The sequence below is a fragment of the Lissotriton helveticus genome, chromosome 7, assembly GCF_964261635.1.
Source record: "Lissotriton helveticus chromosome 7, aLisHel1.1, whole genome shotgun sequence".
NCBI lineage: Eukaryota > Metazoa > Chordata > Amphibia > Caudata > Salamandridae > Lissotriton > Lissotriton helveticus.
Window position 1 is genome coordinate 1,366,891,977 of NC_136068.1, and position 21,649 is coordinate 1,366,913,625.

Here is a 21,649-nt window from a genome sequence, read left to right on the forward strand (position 1 = left end):
TCAGCTAAAGGGTCTCCTATAGTTGTGAAATATCAAGGAAAGCTAGAAGGCCAAACTAATACTATACTGTCGAGCTCCGTGCCACTTAGATCACTGGGTCTAAATTGACAAAAGGTTTCCATGCTTACTCCCTGAAAGCGGAGATAATCACATCTCCTAGAAAACGTTGTGAATTTCCAATTGGCGTCCTTGTGAAAACTTTTCCCCGTTCATTATTCTACATAGAGAACAAATTTGTCTGCAAACCATTAGTAAAATTGTTCCTTTTTTGCCACAGCTCAGTAGGCAGTCCCCTTCTCCTACAACCCTAGCAGTTTTGGGGAAGTTTCAGGGCCATTCCAAGTCCAAGAAAAGTATTTCATTTACTCCTGTCAAAGACCTAATTAATCACCAGTTCCATGGTAGAATGTGTTCTGAAATAGCGCAAGTTACTTTCCAGCACACTTCCCTTGGGTGAGGTTTTACTCCTGAAAAATTTTGCCCCATACTATACACCATTTTAGTCCCTTGGAAAATGTAGATTCACTTTTTGGGTATTTCAGAAATCAAGCAATTTGGGCAGGAAAGTTAGTTACTGATGGTGGCAAATGTTTTGTCCACACACTAATCTGTATCCATACTCCCTCCACGAACCTCAATGGACCCTATTCACAAAGCAATTGATGTGTGCAAATAGCCTTTTCTACTATGTTAAAATCACCTGTGCAGTGTGCAAATTGAGGTATGCAAATTGACATATATCCACGCAAATAAAGATTGGTATGTGAATACATCTACTCACATGGGCTGAGAGTGGGTATTTTAGGGCAGGTATTCACAGTAAATAATTTTCTAAAGTGGAATGCAAAGGGAATATCTCCCAAATCTATACAGTGTTGTGGAAGGAATTTCTCCTGTGGGAAAACACTTTTTCCCTTCCTTCCTTTCTCGGGATCAAATATGAAGATGTATATTTGTTCATGTGAAAATTGCTTTGTCAAAAGGCTCTCTGGATTGCTCTTAGATACCTAACGCTATCCCAGGTCTGAAGGATTACCCTTGGAAAAATGTGTGACTGTAGGAAGCGTGTTAGTGCGGATTTCTGATTATGTATTCACCTTTTAATAGATAGCCTAATGTGTTTTTCTTACAATCCAGGGATGATATTTTCAACCCAGGTATGATATTTTAATGTCTAGGGCAGACAAGTCCACTTGTAGTTGACCTAGGTCTATTGTAATAATTTTGATTTTTCAGTGGTTGAATGCTATAGTAAGTTTTTAAAAGGCAAATACCTCTTAATTTTCAGAATCTGATATCTTGTGTGACTATTACTTGTTTATATGCAAATTATCTTTAAATTGTAGCCAATCATTATCACTTGATAAAATGGCGAGGTAAAATTGTAAATGTAAGACCTTGAAATCACTATAGAGAGTCAGAAACCGAAAGGTTAGTGGTTGAATCAAGAGTGATGTTCCCGGATGATGCTTCTGGAAGTGCTACGCTCGTTGGTTATACATTGGTATGGGGAAGTGACTCTGTTAGTGACTCAATAAGGCTGGTAGAGCATTGTGAGAAGAATCAATTTGCACATATTTTATACTTAGATCATCAATAGAGAAACCATTACTTGTACAGTACCTTGGAGGTTGATTTGGTCATAACTCCAACGGGGTACACTCATCAACTTGTGTACTGCTAAGAGATTGTATCAGGAAATTGTGCACCCAAGAACTCAGAAATAAGCTGTGTTGGAGACCTATGACTGTTTAATAATTGATTAATGAATTATCATGAGAGTATGTGCATAATGTTGCTCTGTAAAGGGTGGACCTGTCAACATAGTACAAATCTGTCCGATTCAACCATGAAGCCAGAGGTATGCGTTCTAGTGTGTTGTTACTTTAGAGCATTACATACCAATGGGAATGCTCAGAAACATCTAACAGAATCTCAGGGGCACTATGGCATTCAATAATTTGTATAAGAAAATAAATTCTAAGTATAATTGGCCTCAGTTTGCCAAATGGAATGCATGCTGGTGACTTTAAGAACTAACAATAAAAGAAAATGTTGGAGAAAGAATTGTTCCAAAAGGAATGAATTGTCTTCATGCTGAGAATGATAACTTGTCCATTACACAAAAGAAATGTGAATCATATCTCTTGCAACTATATGAGCAGGTAATTTATTAACCATCTGTAATAAAGTAGGATTTCCACAGGATGTGTTTCTCAAGTAATATTTATTCAGCCCCAACCAACAGTCAGCTGGCAACTGACACATATGGAATTTACAAGACAAGGAACATTGGTGTGACATGGTTCCAAGCTCTGGGTTCCAACATGGAACCAGAACACCTAGGGAGACAGGTCATTACACTTCTCCCTCTTAACCACCAAACAGGTTTACATGTCCAGCAATAAAATAGGCAACAAAAGATAAGGAGAAACAAAGAAGAAACTACCTAGACATAATCACGCAAGTGAAGAGGAGGCCTGCGTACTCTCACACTCTTATGAGAATAATTAGAACCCGGGTCAGGAGCAACAACAAAGTCATCACATTTCCCTTTTCCCCCAAAGTGAGAAACACGACTATTGTTCCAGATACGACCATCCTCCGTCTTTACAGCATTTTTGAAAATTTTCACAATGGTTCTGGGAACAGAGAACTTCGACCAGTTTTGACAGCCCACAGGAGCACTGATCTTTACTACCTCTCCCACCATGAATTTAGAATCCTGTGCAGAATTCCTCCTGTCTACATATATTTTCCTTTTCCTTTGTAGATTCAATTCCCTTTCTCTCCATGCACCCAGATCATTATTTTTCACACCCTTGTCTGCAGCCATCCAAGCAGGACATAAACAAGTGTTAGGAGCTCTACCCTTGAAAAGCTCAAACGGAGTTTTTCCTGTAGTTGAGTGGGGAGAGAAACGATATGCTGAAATTCTGTTCTGTAACTCCTTTCTCCAGTCCAAATTGTTAACTCTTGCCAACTGAATGCTTTCCTTCAAAGTTTTGTTGAGTCTCTCCAAAGCACCATTTGCCTCAGGATGATACAAAGAAATTCTCTTGTGAATAATGCCATACCTACTGAAATACTCCTCAACTTTCCCTGAACAAAATTGAGGCCCATTGTCAGAAAGAATGGAGTTCGGGAAACTCTCGCGTTTAAATACAGACTCTAAAAAAGAAATAACAGACTCACTTGTAATCTCCCTTACCAAAGCAACCTCGACCCACCTAGAATACAAATCCAATAAAACCAACATAAATGGAGTTTGATGCTCACCATGTAAAGGCCCCACAATATCAACTGCAATTTCATCCCAGGGAGACCTAGGCAATCTCCTGCATACCATTGGAGAAGACCTCGTCCTCAAAACTTTATCACTGGCCTGACACGAAGAGCAATCCCTAACGGTGCGTTCCACCAACAAATCAATACCAGGCCACCAGAAGTCCATTCGTATACGTTCTTTCGTTTTTGAGATCCCCAAGTGACCCTCATGAGACATGTCCACCAAAACACTCCTGAGATTAACAGGTGGGACTAGTCTAGTACCTCTCATGAGTAAACCATCCACCACTGCCAATTCATCAGCAATCAAAGACCAAGGTTTCTTTAAAGAACGAGACTTTCCAGCTTCCAACAATTTAATGACTTCCTTTAAATCTTCATCCTTACTCAGCTCATCTCTCCAAGCATCTTCCTTCACCGCCCCCAAAGTAACGTCACACACCTTTTAACTGAGCCTCCAAATCGTCAGCCACAGTTTCCTCACCACTCTCTACAACATCCACCAGCCTAGACAGACAATCAGCCGAGACATTAGTTTTTCCTGGAATATACTCAAACTTGAACACAAACTCCTGCAAAGAAATTACCCATCTCCTAATTCTCGCTGAGATTGAGTCTAACCCCTTCTTTTCAAACACCTCCTTTAGTGGCTTGTGATCAGATCTTACGGTAAAGGAGGAACCCCAAACAAACTTCCTGAATTTATTCACAGCCCAATGTATACCTAGCGCCACTTTCTCTATGACAGAGTAATTCAACTCCGCCCCCTTCAAGCACCTCGAAGCACAAGCTATTAGGACCTCTTTGCCTCTCCTCACCTGTAACAACAAAGCACCCAGACCCTTACTGCTACCATCAGTTACAATAAATGTCGGATCCCCTGGAACAAACGCCTGCAAATTTGGTGCATTCCTCAGATCCATCTTCACCTGATCAAACTCTATGCTACACTTATCAGACCAATTAAAAACAGAACCTTTACACATGATTTTCCTAAGATTAACAGTCTTATCTGCGAAATTTCTGACAAACTTATTATAGAACTCTGCCATGCCCAAAAATGATGACACCTCTTCTTTTGAACATGGCTCCTTCAACTTTTCGATTGTTTCAACAAGATCCTTCTTTGGACAAATGCCCTTCCTTGAAATGTGGTGGCCCAAATAATCCAGCTCATTGACACCAAACTTGCACTTGCTCTGTCGCAGAGTTAATCCAACATCCATCATTTTCTTCAACACCAGACAAAATCTCTCATCATTCTTACCAGAGATAAGCACATCGTCCTGGTAACATCTTACCTCCGGTATTCCTTTGAACAGATCTTCCATAATTCTCTGGAATACCGAGGCTGCCGAAACCAGCCCAAAAGGCATCCTTAAAAACTTGAAAGCGCCCATTGGTGTGATAAAACTAGTAAGCTCTTGACACTCTTCTTTTAACGGAACCTGGTGATAGGCCGAAGCCATATCCAAGGTGGTAAAATAACATGCTCCATCTAGTGTAGAAACCAACTCCTCTATGTTTGGCAAAGGGTACTTGTCAACTATAACCTCCTTATTTAAAGCGCGGAGGTCAGCACACAGCCGAATCTCATTATTAGGCTTCCTCGCGACCACAATTGGTGCGAGCCATTCAGTAGCTTCTACTGGTTGTATGACCCCAGTTGACAACAATTTTTCAATCTCTTTACCCACAGCATCCTTTACACAAATTGGAATGCGCCTTACTTTAGCAACAATAGGCACCGCACCCAACTTTAGTTTGATGTTGTGATTGTAGCCCTTTATGCATCCTAGTTTTTCACTGAACAATTCTTTAAAATTCTTTATGAACTTGTTCTCACCCTTGTCTACAGCCTGTACTTGTCTACAGCCTGTACTTGAATAACAGGATGTGCATTGGGATTGAGACTCACACCCAATCTTGCCTGATGAGTCCAACTTAACAAGTTGTCTCCTCTGTTTACCACATAAATTTTTGCTTCAGCATACCTCCCTTTATATTCAATGCAGTCAAAAAAGTAACCCATTATTTTTATGGGATGTTCCTGATAACCTGTTGGTCTAATATCAGGTTTACACAAAGTCTTTTTCTTTCCAAACACATTTTCAAACACTTCGTTAGAAATGAAAGTAACATGTGAGCAAGAATCAAACTTCATCAACACACTTGCTTCCCCAATCAACACAAAATCAGAAGGATGTTCTACCACACCATCATTAATCTGAAAACTAACCAACTTAGTCTCAGTCCTCGTATCTCTCACAACTCTTGTTCTGCAATTTCTACCAATGTGTCCCTTTCTACCACACACATTACAATTGAACTTAAGAGCAGGACACTCTCTCGCATTTGCCATATGCCCATATTTTCCACATCTATAACAAGTTCCTTGAAAAGGTGTTGTGAATTTTTTACCTGACTGTGTTTTAGGAATACCACCTTCAATCTCCCCTTTCAACTTTTCACCCTCGCACACTTTTTTTCTTTTTCTCTTCATCTCTCTTTACAGCCTGACACACCACTTCTTGTGTTGAAGAACTACTTGGCTTTTCTTCCTTTTTCTCCTTGCTCAGTTCTCCAACGCATTTTAACATGTGTTCAACCCTTTTTGCAATACCTACCACTTCTTCTAGAGCAGGTTCATCTTTTAGCCACAACTCTTCCCTTATTTTATCACTCACACATCTCAAAACAAACTGATCCCTAATTCGTTCTTCCACCAAACCCCCAAACTTACAACTAGATGCCAACTTTCTTAGTGCAGTTATGTACTCTTCAACACTCTCTTCCTTGCCCTGCTCTCGTAAGCCAAAATAATACCTTTCCATGATGGTACTCACTTTAGGAAGGTAATGTAAATCCAAATGCCTAGCACATACCTCATACTCATTCAACCTTCTTTGTTCTGCTTGTGGGATAACTGGAAGAGTCTCTAAAATCTCCTGGCCTTCTCTGCCCAAACAATGCATCAATAAGGCATGTTTCCTCTCACCACTCAAATTTGCACCACACACCCTTGCGTAGTTTTCAAAAATGTTCTTCCATTTTTTCCACCTAATAAGAGGTTCGCCAGGTTCCATTAGAAAGAAAGGGGGTGCAGTTACATTCTGCATCTTGCTGCCCCTATTCCACTTAATATACTCCAATCTTATTCACCTTTGTACTTTTAAAACAATGTTCCACAACCCTTCCCTCTTTAAGGTGTGCCCATCACCGTTGACAGGCTCCAAGATGTCAATGTAGAACTAAAAGAGTCAAGTCCGGTCCTCCTTTCCAGCACCTCACGTCACTACTTCAAGTGTGTGTCACTTACTCTATCAGCTCCTCCGACATCGCTCTTCCTCCCCTGCTCACTCGTTTTTTTTTTTTAGGACAGATCTCTCAGTTCTCCTTTACCACAAGAATTGGTGTTCCTACTATGTCAAAGCCAAACTTCCGCCTCACACGTTGCAGTCTTCTCAAAATACAAAAACGAAAAAAAAACGAGAGAAAAAAATATTCAAGATGGCCGCCACTATTCCTTCACCAACATTCAGTCTTGTTTTCAAAGCGGGTTGAGCTTTTTTTTTAATTTTTTTTTTTAGACCAAGTCAAAATGGCCGCCACAAAACCAAAGCGCTTCTTTCTTTGACAAATCGAGCTTGTTTTCTTTCTCCCGACTCAAAATGGCCGCCAAGAAACAATCGAGTCACTTTCTGTTGCCAATCTCGCTTGTTTTTCTCTATTTTGAAACGCTCCCATTCAAAGATGTCAGCCAACTTTTCTCCAACCAAAAGGTCTTTTTTCCTTAGGGAGATTGCCTTCGAAAATCGACGTCACTCTCACACTCCGTTTTTTCTCAATTCTCTTTCAAAAAACATTGAAAGTGACTACCTTTGCCGATTTTCATCGCGTTTTCGACTTCCTAGACTCTCTCACCGCGTTTCCTTCGCTGATCCACGATTGACCCTTGAAGATGTGGATAAATCTCCCTTCATCGAAACAGCAGACATGTGAGTTCTTTTCTTGATATTCAGCTAATCTCCTGTTGTTGAGGCTAGTTTTCACGAGTGGATCCCATCCTCCAACGTCGCCAGTGTAATAAAGTAGGATTTCCACAGGATGTGTTTCTCAAGTAATATTTATTCAGCCCCAACCAACAGTCAGCTGGCAACTGACACATATGGAATTTACAAGACAAGGAACATTGGTGTGACATGGTTCCAAGCTCTGGGTTCCAACATGGAACCAGAACACCTAGGGAGACAGGTCATTACACCATCATTAAAGATGAAAATTCCAGTCCAGTTTGTCACAACTTTTCTCGTACCTTACAGGAGTTGGGCACCAATATTAGTGCCTGTATTCTAGGCAACACTTGTTTATTTCATTGCTCCCACAGGTTGGAAGGGCTCGACCCTCTTGTAGTGGTCTTTTGGAAGTGTGGTCTGCTTTCAGTGCAAACTCGGGGGCCACGTATTTGCTAAATCATTGCATATTGAGCTGTTGTAGTGGGTTGATATTCATAGGTTACTTCCATTCACACAAACTGGTATTAAATACAATTCTTAAATCCTCAATGTTAGTTAGTAGGGTAAACTTAATTAAAAGTGGTTTTGTATGTGTTGGATTAGTCGGTCTCCCATTGAAAGTATTGGAAAAATTCAAATTGTATGATGTAGGTCATAGGACAATTCAGTCGCAGTGTGCACTGCTGCATATTGCAAAAAACGTTTTGCGTTGCATTCAGCAAACACAGATACATTCTTTCCATAAGCGTCCTCGTTCGCCTGCACCAGGTTTTACATTAACAGTCATGATGTGGTTGACTTACAAGCTCAAATTCTCCCAGATGAAGGTCCACATGTGTCCGAAATGCTTTTGGGTTTTGTAGCAATGTCTGAATTGAATTTCCAAATTGATTTGGAATGCATGTCCTTCATCAGGGCATACTACAATCCCTTTATGAATTTAGGATGAAATCGTGTGAAGAATAAACATATTTCGCAAGTCTTCTAACATGATTTATAGAATCGTTGAACATGGCGCAAAACGTTTTTTGCAATATTCATCGGTGCGGACCAAGACTGTATTGTCATACGATATATGTAATCCACAATTTTGATGTTCCTATTGATCATGATCTGAAAAGGAATTTTCAATCTGAAGATAGAAATATGAGGTTTAAGAATATGATGAAAGGCTTACATTATTTTGCTAGAAGCTGTCCTGAATTTAGTTTTGCCTATTTTTTTTTAATTAGTTTTGATTCCGGTCAATTATCAAGTGGAATCCATATAGATTATTTGGAAAGACGTTTTTGACTTCTGTTCCTCCATTCTAATGCAGACCTTGAGAGTGAAGTGAGATCTGCCAATGGTCTTTTGGGGAATATATTCAACTCCTAGCATGCTACATTTGCTGCTCCAAGGCCTTTTGTGAAGTATATTCAAAAGCAGGAATCTGAGTAGGTTGAGACTGAGTTCATGAAATCTCACGGCAAGAGATGAAAAAGGTATTGCCTGACAGATGAGTGTTTAAATATTAATCTTCGCTAAAAAATGAAGAATGTTACATGGCTTGAATGATGGGAATAATATTGCCCATTAGAGAAAACGGTTGGCAAATGAGATGTACTTAATATCACTTCAAAATGCAATTGTGAACAGACATTTGCATGCCAGGTTATTTAAAGAGGACAAGTGCTTATTACTCTTGTTTGGATTAGACAACTGCCTTTTAGAGTATTGCCAAGGAGCTCTAAGGGTTGTTTTTCGAGTCTGTTATGCATTTGCTTATGGGGCCTTCACAATGAAATAATTAGTCCTATTTTGTTTAATTGTTGTCAGCTGTTGAAGGAGAAGTGTCAGCACGTTTCCCATTATTACTATCCTTTGAGGGAGGGTCATTGAAAGATATGCTGACCCATTTTATGATTTAAAATTATATAAACCCGAGAAATCGGTCTTTTTAAAAAATATTTTCAAATAAAGCTTTGTACATGCCGCTCATGTAATGGGTTTATTAACCATTATGATCTGGATTGTTTCTATGCTCTTTTAGCGCCTAGTTTATATGATTTTTTTTTTAACCAAGTCAAACTTTGTGTAAAATGAGTTATTTGGAAAATTTCTTAAAGCTGTTTCAAGAGAAAAACTGGCTTTGTGGCTCATGTACCTTTTGAAGCATATTTGAACAGAGTTGGACATTTGTGTACCATTTCCTTAATTACACTTTTCCTGCAGCCTAAAATGAATACGGAGTCTTGTCTCGGGCCACATAAGGACTCTTGTATCCTTCTACTTGAATCGGGTAAAAAAAAAAACAAGCATTTGCAATGCAATAGGTCTCGCATTAGGAAAGTTTGAGCTATTGGTATTGTAAAGGACACATTTTTTATTTATGTGCTTGTTTTGAAAATTGCGAAATTAATAGCTTTGTTATTTACAATGCCAATAGTTTTCTTTCGCAAATGTGACACCTATTGTAACACAATATGTGTTGTAGCGCTGAGGGGTGTGAGGGTGAGGGGGTGAGGTGGTGTGGGTGTGTGGGGGTGTGAGGGGGGTGTGAGGGTGAGTGAGGGTATGTGAGGGTGTGTGAGGGTATGTGAGGGTGTGTGAGGGTATGTGAGGGTGTGTGAGGGGGTGAGGGTGAGGGTGAGGGTTAGGGGGTGTGAGGGTGACTGAGGGTGTGTGAGGGTAAGAAGATGAGGGTAAGGGTGAGGGGGGTGATGGTGAGAGGGTGCTGGTGAGAGGGTGAGGGTGGGTGAGGGGGTGCGAGGGTGAGGGTGTGAGGCTGAGTGAGGGTGAGAGGGTTGTGAGGGGGGTGAGGGTGAGTGAGGGTGTGTGTGTGGGTGAGTGAGGGTGTGTGAGGATGAGGGGGGGAGGATGAGTGAGGGTGGGGGGTGTGAGGGTGGGTGAGGGGTGTGAGGGTGGGTGAGGGGTGTGAGGGTGGGTGAGGGGTGTGAGGGTGGGTGAGGGTGGGTGAGGGTGTGAGGATGGGTGAGGGTTTGTGAGGGTGAGGGTTTGTGAGGGTGAGGGTGAGAGGATGTGAGGGTGTGTGATGGTGAGGAAGTGTGAGGGTGACTGAGGGTGTGTGAGGGGGTGTGAAGGTGTGTGAGGGTGGGTGAGGGGTGTGAGGATGAGAGTGAGTGAGGGGGTGAGGGTGAGTGAGGGTGTGTGTGTGGGTGAGTGAGGGTGTGTGAGGATGAGGGGGTGAGGATGAGTGAGGGTGGGTGAGGGGTGTGAGGGTGGGTGAGGGTGTGAGGGTGGGTGAGGGTGTGAGGGTGGGTGAGGGTGTGAGGTTGGGTGAGGGTGTGAGGGTGGGTGAGGGTGTGAGGATGGGTGAGGGTGAGGGTGAGGGTTAGGGGGTGTGAGGGTGACTGAGGGTGTGTGAGGGTAAGAAGATGAGGGTAAGGGTGAGGGGGGTGATGGTGAGAGGGTGCTGGTGAGAGGGTGAGGGTGGGTGAGGGGGTGCGAGGGTGAGGGTGTGAGGCTGAGTGAGGGTGAGAGGGTTGTGAGGGGGGTGAGGGTGAGTGAGGGTGTGTGTGTGGGTGAGTGAGGGTGTGTGAGGATGAGGGGGGGAGGATGAGTGAGGGTGGGTGAGGGGTGTGAGGGTGGGTGAGGGGTGTGAGGGTGGGTGAGGGGTGTGAGGGTGGGTGAGGGTGGGTGAGGGTGTGAGGATGGGTGAGGGTTTGTGAGGGTGAGGGTTTGTGAGGGTGAGGGTGAGAGGATGTGAGGGTGTGTGATGGTGAGGAAGTGTGAGGGTGACTGAGGGTGTGTGAGGGGGTGTGAAGGTGTGTGAGGGTGGGTGAGGGGTGTGAGGATGAGAGTGAGTGAGGGGGTGAGGGTGAGTGAGGGTGTGTGTGTGGGTGAGTGAGGGTGTGTGAGGATGAGGGGGTGAGGATGAGTGAGGGGGGTGAGGGTGGGTGAGGGGTGTGAGGGTGGGTGAGGGTGTGAGGGTGGGTGAGGGTGTGAGGGTGGGTGAGGGTGTGAGGTTGGGTGAGGGTGTGAGGGTGGGTGAGGGTGTGAGGATGGGTGAGGGTGAGGGTTTGTGAGGGTGAGGGTTTGTGAGGGTGAGGGTTTGTGAGGGTGAGGGTTTGTGAGGGTGAGGGTTTGTGAGGGTGAGGGTTTGTGAGGGTGAGGGTTTGTGAGGGTGAGGGTTTGTGAGGGTGAGGGTTTGTGAGGGTGAGGGTTTGTGAGGGTGAGGGTTTGTGAGGGTGAGGGTTTGTGAGGGTGAGGGTTTGTGAGGGTGAGAGGATGTGAGGGTGTGTGATGGTGAGGAAGTGTGAGGGTGACTGAGGGTGTGTGAGGGTGTGAGGGTAAGGGTGTGTGAGGGTGAGTGGGGGTGTGAAGGTGTGTGAGGGTGGGTGAGGGGTGTGAGGATGAGGGTGAGTGAGGGGGGTGTGAGGGTGAGTGAGGGGGTGTGAGGGTGAGGGGGGTGTGAGGGTGTAAGGGTGACATGGTGTGTCAGGGTGAGGGTAAGGGAGGGTGAGGGGGCTGAGGGTGAGTGAGGGTGAGAGGGTTGTGAGGGGGGTTGAGGGTGTGAGGGTGAGTGAGGGTGTGTGAGGATGAGGGGGTGAGGGGGTGAAATGGCCTTGGTACTGTGTGAAGCAACATCTAGGTCCCTTTGGCTGTATGCCTGTATGAAAAAAAATAACACCTCAAATGGCTGGGCTCCGCGGTTGCAATGGCCTGTGCTTACGACAAAATTCAACAAGCACTGGCAAAGGCAGAAGCTAAACGGCTGAGAGAGGGGTCACATCCTGCACAACAGGGCACTGAGCTGTGAAGAGGTGCAGAATGAACTGTTGCACAGGGAAAAGGATCTTCATATAACCTCACCCTATCAAAACACCCAGTCAGAAAATAATGTCAAACTCATGCAGCCTTCCTTACATTGCCATGACTATCGTACCAGCGGTGTGCTTGTTTTGAAAATTGCGAAATTAATAGCTTTGTTATTTACAATGCCAATAGTTTTCTTTCGCAAATGTGACACCTATTGTAACACAATATGTGTTGTAGCACTGAGGGGTGCGAGGGTGAGGTGGTGTGAGGGTGAGGGTGAGTGGGTGTGTGAGGGTGTGAGGGTGAGTGAGGGGGTGTGAGGGGGTGTGAGGGGGGTGTGTGAGGGTGTGAGGGTGAGTGAGGGGGTGTGAGGGGGGTGTGAGGGGGGTGTGAGGGGGGTGTGAGGGTGAGTGAGGGTGAGTGAGGGTGAGTGAGGGTGAGTGAGGGTGTGTGAGGGTATGTGAGGGTGTGTGAGGGTATGTGAGGGTGTGTGAGGGTATGTGAGGGTGTGTGAGGGTATGTGAGGGTGAGGGTGAGGGTTAGGGGGTGTGAGGGTGACTGAGGGTGTGTGAGGGTAAGAAGATGAGGGTAAGGGTGAGGGGGGTGATGAGAGGGTGCTGGTGAGAGGGTGAGGGTGGGTGAGGGGGTGCAAGGGTGAGGGTGTGAGGCTGAGTGAGGGTGAGAGGGGGTGAGGGTGAGTGAGGGTGTGTGTGTGGGTGAGTGAGGGTGTGTGTGTGGGTGAGGGGGGGAGGATGAGTGAGGGTGGGTGAGGGGTGTGAGGGGTGTGAGGGTGGGTGAGGGGTGTGAGGGTGGGTGAGGGTGGGTGAGGGTGTGAGGATGGGTGAGGGTTTGTGAGGGTGAGGGTTTGTGAGGGTGAGGGTGAGAGGATGTGAGGGTGTGTGATGGTGAGGAAGTGTGAGGGTGACTGAGGGTGTGTGAGGGGGTGTGAAGGTGTGTGAGGGTGGGTGAGGGGTGTGAGGATGAGAGTGAGTGAGGGGGTGAGGGTGAGTGAGGGTGTGTGTGTGGGTGAGTGAGGGTGTGTGAGGATGAGGGGGTGAGGATGAGTGAGGGGTGTGAGGGTGGGTGAGGGGTGTGAGGGTGGGTGAGGGTGTGAGGGTGGGTGAGGGTGTGAGGGTGGGTGAGGGTGTGAGGGTGGGTGAGGGTGTGAGGGTGGGTGAGGGTGTGAGGATGGGTGAGGGTGAGGGTTTGTGAGGGTGAGGGTTTGTGAGGGTGAGGGTTTGTGAGGGTGAGGGTTTGTGAGGGTGAGGGTTTGTGAGGGTGAGGGTTTGTGAGGGTGAGGGTTTGTGAGGGTGAGGGTTTGTGAGGGTGAGGGTTTGTGAGGGTGAGAGGATGTGAGGGTGTGTGATGGTGAGGAAGTGTGAGGGTGACTGAGGGTGTGTGAGGGTGTGAGGGTAAGGGTGTGTGAGGGTGAGTGGGGGTGTGAAGGTGTGTGAGGGTGGGTGAGGGGTGTGAGGATGAGGGTGAGTGAGGGGGGTGTGAGGGTGAGTGAGGGGGTGTGAGGGTGAGGGGGGTGTGAGGGTGAGGGTGTAAGGGTGACATGGTGTGTCAGGGTGAGGGTAAGGGAGGGTGAGGGGGCTGAGGGTGAGTGAGGGTGAGAGGGTTGTGAGGGGGGTTGAGGGTGTGAGGGTGAGTGAGGGTGTGTGAGGATGAGGGGGTGAGGGGGTGAAATGGCCTTGGTACTGTGTGAAGCAACATCTAGGTCCCTTTGGCTGTATGAAAAAAAATAACACCTCAAATGGCTGGGCTCCGCGGTTGCAATGGCCTGTGCTTAAGACACAATTCAACAAGCACTGGCAAAGGCAGAAGCTAAACGGCTGAGAGAGGGGTCACATCCTGCACAACAGGGCACTGAGCTGTGAAGAGGTGCAGAATGAACTGTTGCACAGGGAAAAGGATCTTCATATAACCTCACCCTATCAAAACACCCAGTCAGAAAATAATGTCAAACTCATGCAGCCTTCCTTACATTGCCATGACTATCGTACCAGCGGATAAAAAAGTCAACAACAAATGGCTCGACCAAAATCCCACTCTCTCTGTACTGTGTGGTAAAATGGCAGCTCTGATGAATAACTACAGCTGTCTGTCCGCAAGACCTAAAAACATTAAAGTGCACAATTCTGCAACACTGATTAAGAATTCCATTTTTTAGACTGCCATGTGATGCTAACAAGAAAGAAAATGAACGTTGTTATCAGGTAATTCGTCCCAGTCATCGATTTCAAACAAATTAAATGCCTATTTTGAATCGGTTCATTTTGGAAAGCGCACACTCACTAGATTCCCCAGTGACGCATGAAAACGTCCTACACATGTGTTCCAAGCCCCTCCCAAACTCCAGTTTTATGTTAACGGCTGCATTAGTCCAGGGCAACACATATCCGTGACGTCCACCACACTGCCAAGTCACCCAACCGGAGGGCGAACTGGGCTGGGCGTCATGCTCTCTGCAAAGCAACTCACATGACACCAAACCAAATTAAAATAGCAACAAGAAAACAAACAGAAACAAGTCGGGCGGCACAACAGGGGCTGAAAAAAGGGGAGGCTGAAAAAATAAAATAGCAACAGGAAAACAAACAGAAACAAGTTGGGCGGCACAACAGGGGCTGAAAAAAGGGGAGGCTGAAAAAATAAAGGGAGAAACGGCCTGGCAGCCGTGAAACTTAAAGTACTAAGTCAGAGCGTGTGTGCAGGGAGAGAGAGGGGAGGTGCTGGCGGCTGGGGAGGGGGAGGAGAAATGCAAGTAAGGCTGTATGCGGGGAGAGAGAAGGGAGGTGCTGGCGGCACCAAGCTGGGGAACAGATGGCGATGGCTGGAGATTTGATGCTGTGCACGCGCATTGAGCTAAAAGCGCACATGCACTGCATCAAAGCGAGACCTAAAGAAAATCAACAGAATATTTGCCTTCACTGGGGTTGCTTTTAGCAAATAGGATGGATAGTCATTCAACGGCTGTCAAATAGCGGACCAATGGAGCAGGCTTGAATTAGGGAAGTGGCAGAGTGAGAGCTAGCAGAAGAACGACATATGAAAGAAGTGTGGATCGATGAGTTTCATGAGAGTGTGTTATGGGCTGAAATGTTACGCGAACTGGGAATCCTACGCCAGCCGACCCAAATTTGGAGGTGTGCGCCACTGAATACCAGGGCAATCACATTAGAGACATGAGATCATGAGTCACAAACCAATGTTATAACAGAGACCCAACGGAGAGAGACAACAAGCAGTTTCGGAGGGCCCAGGGATCTCAAGATGCTGGATGCATAGATCTATAATCTGCAACATATTGCCATTTGGTGAAACTTCTGCCTTAAAGAAGTAAATCATAAAGAAAATGCATACGGAGTTTATGATAATTGTACGCAGTTGCTGGCTCTGTGTGTATTGTGGGCATGTTGTATGCTCAATTGTTATTATGAAAAGCTTTTATGTAGACATTCCAAGTTGCACATTAAATGAGGGGTTTGGGCAGGGCGGGTACCAACTCAATCTGCAAGATGAGAACTTTTGGATGATCTGGGGTAATCACCTGAGTGCTAGGCAAATTAGTAGTCAACAACAATTCAGGATTTTCAGGTTGTGTGGTTATGGACGGGCATGTGAAGTTGAAAAAAAAGCAGGGTTCTCACTCTGGATACCATTAACAAGTATAATTCTGGTGCAGTCAAAAATAAAGAGACACCATTTTTTTAAATGACTAAGAATCCAAACTTGATGGCTTTGTTGCAGTTAGATTTCTCACAGATGAGGTCTGTGAATATGGAACAGTTAGAGGGTTAATGTAGGCACAGATGGAGCATACAGTCAGCGTTGTATTGCGTTTTGGGCAGACTAAATGTCCGCCTTCTATGTTCAGTGCCACTGAGCTGGAGGGACCCAACTTTGTCCACGACACTCGCCTTTGGGCTAAGGTACCTGGTGCTGACATTAAGAGCAGAAACGGAAAATCCTGCCATGCTGTCCTTTTAATACTCAACAAGGCTTTGTACAGGAAAAAGCCACTCTAGGCAAGATCGTTTTGCATTTCCAGAGAAATTTAAAGCCAACCAATATATTTCAGGACCATCAGAAAAGTCATTTATCACAAAACGTGAGAATGATGTGTGTTGCCTTGATTGTAGCAAGCTCCTCACACGATTTAGAATCTTGATTTAATTTTCCCTTTTGATTTTCGCCTGTAATGCAACTCTAGACATCTACTTAGGTGGGCCTACTTTTCCGTCTCACTTCCTGGAAAGCACTGGTTTGTTCGTTCAACAGAACCTGTGCCCTGAGGCAGCAGATCCTGTCCTCGGAAAACAATGGACCTACCTGGCAAGGCAAAGACCCCGCCCTGGTCAAGGAGGAAACGAGTCTTGCCCTGCTGCAATAACGATCTGTCAAAAGAGAATTCCTACCAGGGGCGTAGCTACTCATGGTGCGCTAGGTGCAGTGGTACCGGGGCCCTCCGAACCCGCTTATTTTTGTATTGTACTAGCTGTCCAGCACTGAGGGCCCATTTGCCTTGCTTGCACCTGGGCTCATGACACCCTTGCTACACCACTGATTCCTAACGTGTCTAAAGAGAAAAGTCGGCCTTGCCAAGCAGAGTCCCTACCGTGTGCAAGTAGAAAAGTAGAGCATTCAAAAATAAAAATCCTGACAGCAGCAGCTGCTCTTCCTATCCAGACTGACACCGGAAGCAATAGTGCCAACTGTTCACGTTTTGGGGATTTGCCAGTTACAAGCACTTCCTTCTTCTACATGTGTGTCGCAATTGCATTAGATGAATTGATGCCACTAAAGAAAGTTAAGACGTCAAACCACTAGAGGAAGTTTGAAAGAGAGAAGACAAAAAAAATCCTGCTTTTTTTCAGTTGTAAAATGTGAATGAGTCGCACAATTTACAGTGAACTACTACTGAAAAATGTTGACATTAGTCGATGTAATTGATGTTATTCAGGGTAAATCAGAGCTTGGGGAGGGGGGGTGCATATTGTCGGCGAATTACAAGTAGGACCCTTCGATGTGAGAATTTCCCAGGGAATCGTCAATTCCAGTTCTGACTGGCTCGGGCAGTAATTACCCTGAATTCAACCTGTAGACTCCTGATGTGCCCAGTGCCAGATGAGAGATCCCCGGAGTTACAGTGCATCTCGTCATTCCAGTTGGGTTAGTATATCCGGCTAATGGGGCCAGTAACTCCTGCTAATGGCCCCACCTGCACTAAAATGCACCTCAGAATGAGGGACTGGGTGTACAGGCAGAAGAAAAATGCAGAGCGCTGCCCTCAACCATCACCCGTTTCCTGTTCTGGAAGAGAGTGCAAGGCTTTATGCAATCATGTACCAGAAATGCTCCATTTTGGCTGTTTTATGTGGCTGATCAAAGTCGGCAGCAGTTATTCCTAATCAGACATTCACGTACAGTATAATGTTCACAAAGTTTAGTGAGTGAAAAATGTAGGGGTAAATTAACATATAGAATAATGGATGGTGATTTACGGAGATGTTTTTCACTGAGGAGACCGAAGTGGCATAGAAAACACAGCGAAGCTCGAGTTGTGTAGGACGCCACTCAGAGATGAAAAACATCCCCGTAATTCACTTTTTTACCGCTTATAATTATATGTTATGTACAGCCCCCACCATTATAAGCCAATGCTTTCACCTGCTACGCAGTGGCAGAGGAGAAACGTCGGAGCCATACAGAACACAGCCTTATGTTATGCATTTCTAATGCAAATGTGAAAGAAAAAAATAATTGCTGTGAAATGGATCCAAACAAGAACAAGAAACGTCCCCAGCACAGACTAGTCAAAATAGGTCCCGATAAACAGAACTACGCAACCCCGATGGAAACCCCCGTGCAAGGGACTGGACCCATTCAAACCTCCACAGCGTTTATCTCCCTATATTTACGCACTAGCCCAGAGTATAACCCACAGCCCCATCCATCCCCAGCAGCCTGTGCCCTCCAATGTCAATACTGCATGTATGGTCTGAAAACAGGCCTCTATTGACGGGCTCCAGCCTGCGCCCATGGTTAACTGTTTCTAGGCTGCCCTCTGATGCACGCGACAATGCCATGGATGTCCCATTTCCTGTTTATTATATCAGAGTGAACTTAGCATAAGTAAAACACTACTCACGCCTCATACTTTGTATTTTGCAATTACCTCACATGGAAATAACTCTCCTAATGGTCCCATGGCCTCTTCAATTAACATTTTTAATTTAATGCAGAAATGTACCTCCTTGCATGCAGGTTTAAGCTAAGTTTATTTGCATTTTGTGTAACCAACATAACAAATTGTGAACTAAACCATATAAACAGATGACCAGAATGTAATTCTTTTATTACCGTTGTTGAGTGAGTTAAGAGGCATCCCCTATTTATGGCACCTCCATGTTATTTCCTTTCAGTTTGGGCAGAAATACGGCGATGTCTTCACCATTTACTTGGGTCCCCACCCAGCTGTGGTCTTGTTTGGGTACAACGCACTGAAGGATGCATTGCTTGGACAGGCTGATGACTTCAGTGGAAGGGCCATACTTCCTGTCTTTGAGAGGATCGCCAACCGTAAAGGTGAGAACTGGTCATTCGCCCTCAATCTTTTGCTCTCCCTGATGAAATAAGTGGGACTATGGTAGTTCTGTGAACTTGTTCAGGCTTGAGAGGAAGGAAGATACTAGTGCTGTGTGAAAATTAAATTGGACGTGCTTGGCTAGTATGGTGATCCATTGAATTAGCACACTCATACTGGTCTATGAGCTGGATTGCCTTGAGAATGAAATATCACTGGTAGCACTTTAGCTAACACATGATTTCATAGCAGACACGCTAACAGGTGGATGTTGTGAAACCTGGCAAATCCTGGCTGGTGGGGAGTTCTCCTGCCCTGTTCGAGCTAGGAGGCACTACCTACTGGCTTGCACCCTGGCCTTCGGGGCCTGGGCCTCCCTGATGAAAGCCAGTGTTTTGCCTTCCTCTCACCTTGGATTGCTGGAGCTGTTTAGCCCGTAGAAGTCTCCAACTCCTGCCTAGCCCGAAGCCACCTTGCTTCAGGGGCCAGAAGGCTCTGCCTGCCAACTGGCAAGCTGGCCTATGGGGACAACGCTTTAGCTTCACCTGCTTCTCACTGGACATACTGGAATTGTTCTGCCCTCCGCAACCCAGTAAGTCTTCCTGTTCTAATGCCAGTAAACCCCAGGTATAAAAGGTGGCCCTGCTCTTTTGCGTAGAGTCATAGCAGGTGGGGTCTGGGGCTGCATGGCAAAAGCCATGGCATCTACTTCCTCTCACTGGGGAATACTGGAACTGTTCAGCCCACAGGATACACAGTTCTACCCAAGTCTCTGGGTGGATAAGGGCAAAGAGCAGTGTGGGGCCTGGCTCACTAGGTGGCATCTGGGATTAGCTTCATACGACCCCATACGTTCTGGTCATACCACTGTAATAAAGCACAAGCTGCTAGACTGCTTGGCCTTCAATCTGCTGGGTCACCTCCATAATGGGTAGACCCTCAAGTCGGACAATCTAGGTAGGGTGAAAGGTCTTTGATTGAAACAACAGCTGAGGCTGGCCAAACAGTCTGTCCCTAAGTGGACCAAATATGTCCAATCAATCAGAGTACAATGATGGCTAACCTATTCACAAGTAGGCTGTCTTGCACTGAGATGTCAGTTCCAGGGCCCTGCTTACTGTCCCAAAAGGCAGGCGCAGAGGAAAGGCCCATCTCATAGGGCTGGAAGGCGGGATGTGGGACCCCAGGACAGGCTGTTCCAGACCCTCCCACACCTGGGAGTACAACTAGATGACAAGCAGGTCCATAGTACCTTGTCCCTACTAATCCAGAGCAAGGTCTGCCTTGCTTATAATCCGTGCACACAGAGTGACAGATGAGTACATTTGATCAAATTATACGACGTCCTGGAGCCCTGCCTGGGCTCAAGGAGTCAAAGGAGCCCTCACTTGGACTTTCAGGATAGCCGACCATCTGGGTGTGCCATTCATTCTTATGGCATGTGCAACCTGATGGCTGGGCTAAGAGCAACAACCCGATACAGGACGGATGACTGTCTAGTCACGTAGTCTCTTATAAATCTGATTCATCTTTCCTTTTGAGGCGTCTGTGCCTTACGCACAGGGCTGTTTGAGGGGTGCCTCACGATGTTCTGACCTGGAACCTCGATACACCTTTTTAGCAAAGGAGCACTCCTCAGGCCAGCAGAACCCTGTTCTGGGAATTTTGCCACACAGGAGGGCCGCAGAAATAAGCCCTGGGCCAGGGGCTTCCACCACAGGCTCAATGCAGGAGGCTTTTTCACCTGGCCAAGTAGGGGGCATGCAGGAGCCTGACCTGGGTTCTAAGAGAGACAGCAGGCAAAAGAAGAGACGCTAGGGCTGGGGACATTCACCATAGGGCAAACTAAAGCTCTGACTCGGGGGCCAAGAGATTTCCCACCTAGCTAAGCAGGGCAGCCCTTCCCAGACCTGCAGGGACACATCATGTGCTATAAGTGATATGTGGGACTGAAGAATGGAGCCCAGTAAAGGAGGCTTCTTCCCCCAGGCCATCTGAAGCCCTGACCTGAGCCCAGTCCGAGATTCTTAACACAGCCAAGCATGGGTAGCTGCGAGACCCCTTGCCTGGCCACTTTGTGACATGCTGGGCTCAAATGGAACTCCTAGCCAGGGGCTCACACCTCCAGGCAAGCAGAGCTCGGACTCTGGGCCTGGTCAGAGCTTCTAACCCCGCCAATCAGGGAGCCCTCTGGTGCCTGCAGGATGCCATCCTGGGCATTCTGTGACACTTCAGGCTGAGAAAGGGAGCCCAGGATAGAGGGCTTCCACCTCTTGTCCAACCAGAGGTCTGACTCGAGGCTTTTTCTCATGTCCATGCAGGGAAGGCTTTTTCACCTGGCCAAGTAGAGATCACTCCCTGGGCCTGTAGATCCCCATCATGGGTTCTAAATGACACGACAAGCGATGGAAGGAAGCCCAGGGCTGTGGGCTTTCATCCCAGGGCTAGCCAAAGTTTTGACCCAGGGTCCAGTCAGATTGTTCACCCAGCTAAGTATTGCAGCCTACCCCCGGCCTGCAGGACCATGTCCTGGCTACTTTGCAACATGGTGGGCTGGAGAAGGGGTCCAGGACAGTGAGCTTCCATCCCCAGGCCAACGTGAGTGCCGATTCCAGTTCATTTTTAAATCCAGTCATGCAAGGGAGCCCTTCCTGGGCCTGAGGGTCCCTAGCCTGGGCTCCAAGGGGCAGAGCAGGTTGGATAATAGGGCCCAGGCACCGAAGTTTCAACTCCCAGGCCAGCTGGAGCTGTGACCTGGGCTCGGTCAGAGCTTTTTCACCTGACCAAGCAGGCAAGCCCTCTCCAGGCTCGCAGGACCCTGTTCTGGGTTCTAATCAATAGAGTGGGTGAGAGAAGGGAGCCCCAGGGCAGGAGGTTTGCGGGGGTGGGGGCTTCCACTCTAGGGCCAGCCAGAGCTCTGAGCTAGGGCCGTGTCACAGCTTTATAATTTGGGGAAGTAGGGGGTCACTCCCCAGGCCTGCAGGGCGCCATCCTG

General features: G+C 46.4%; 1 protein-coding gene across 1 annotated transcript in view; it reads left to right on the plus strand.

Moving 5' to 3' along the window:
• LOC144770292 (cytochrome P450 2F3-like) overlaps window positions 1-21,649 on the plus strand; it is a 196,526-nt gene that overhangs the window by 71,076 nt on the left and 103,801 nt on the right. The window contains exon 2 of the mRNA XM_078654689.1: window positions 18,494-18,656. Within this exon, the coding sequence (XP_078510815.1) occupies window positions 18,494-18,656 (163 nt within the window). The remainder of the gene's footprint in view (window positions 1-18,493; window positions 18,657-21,649) is intronic.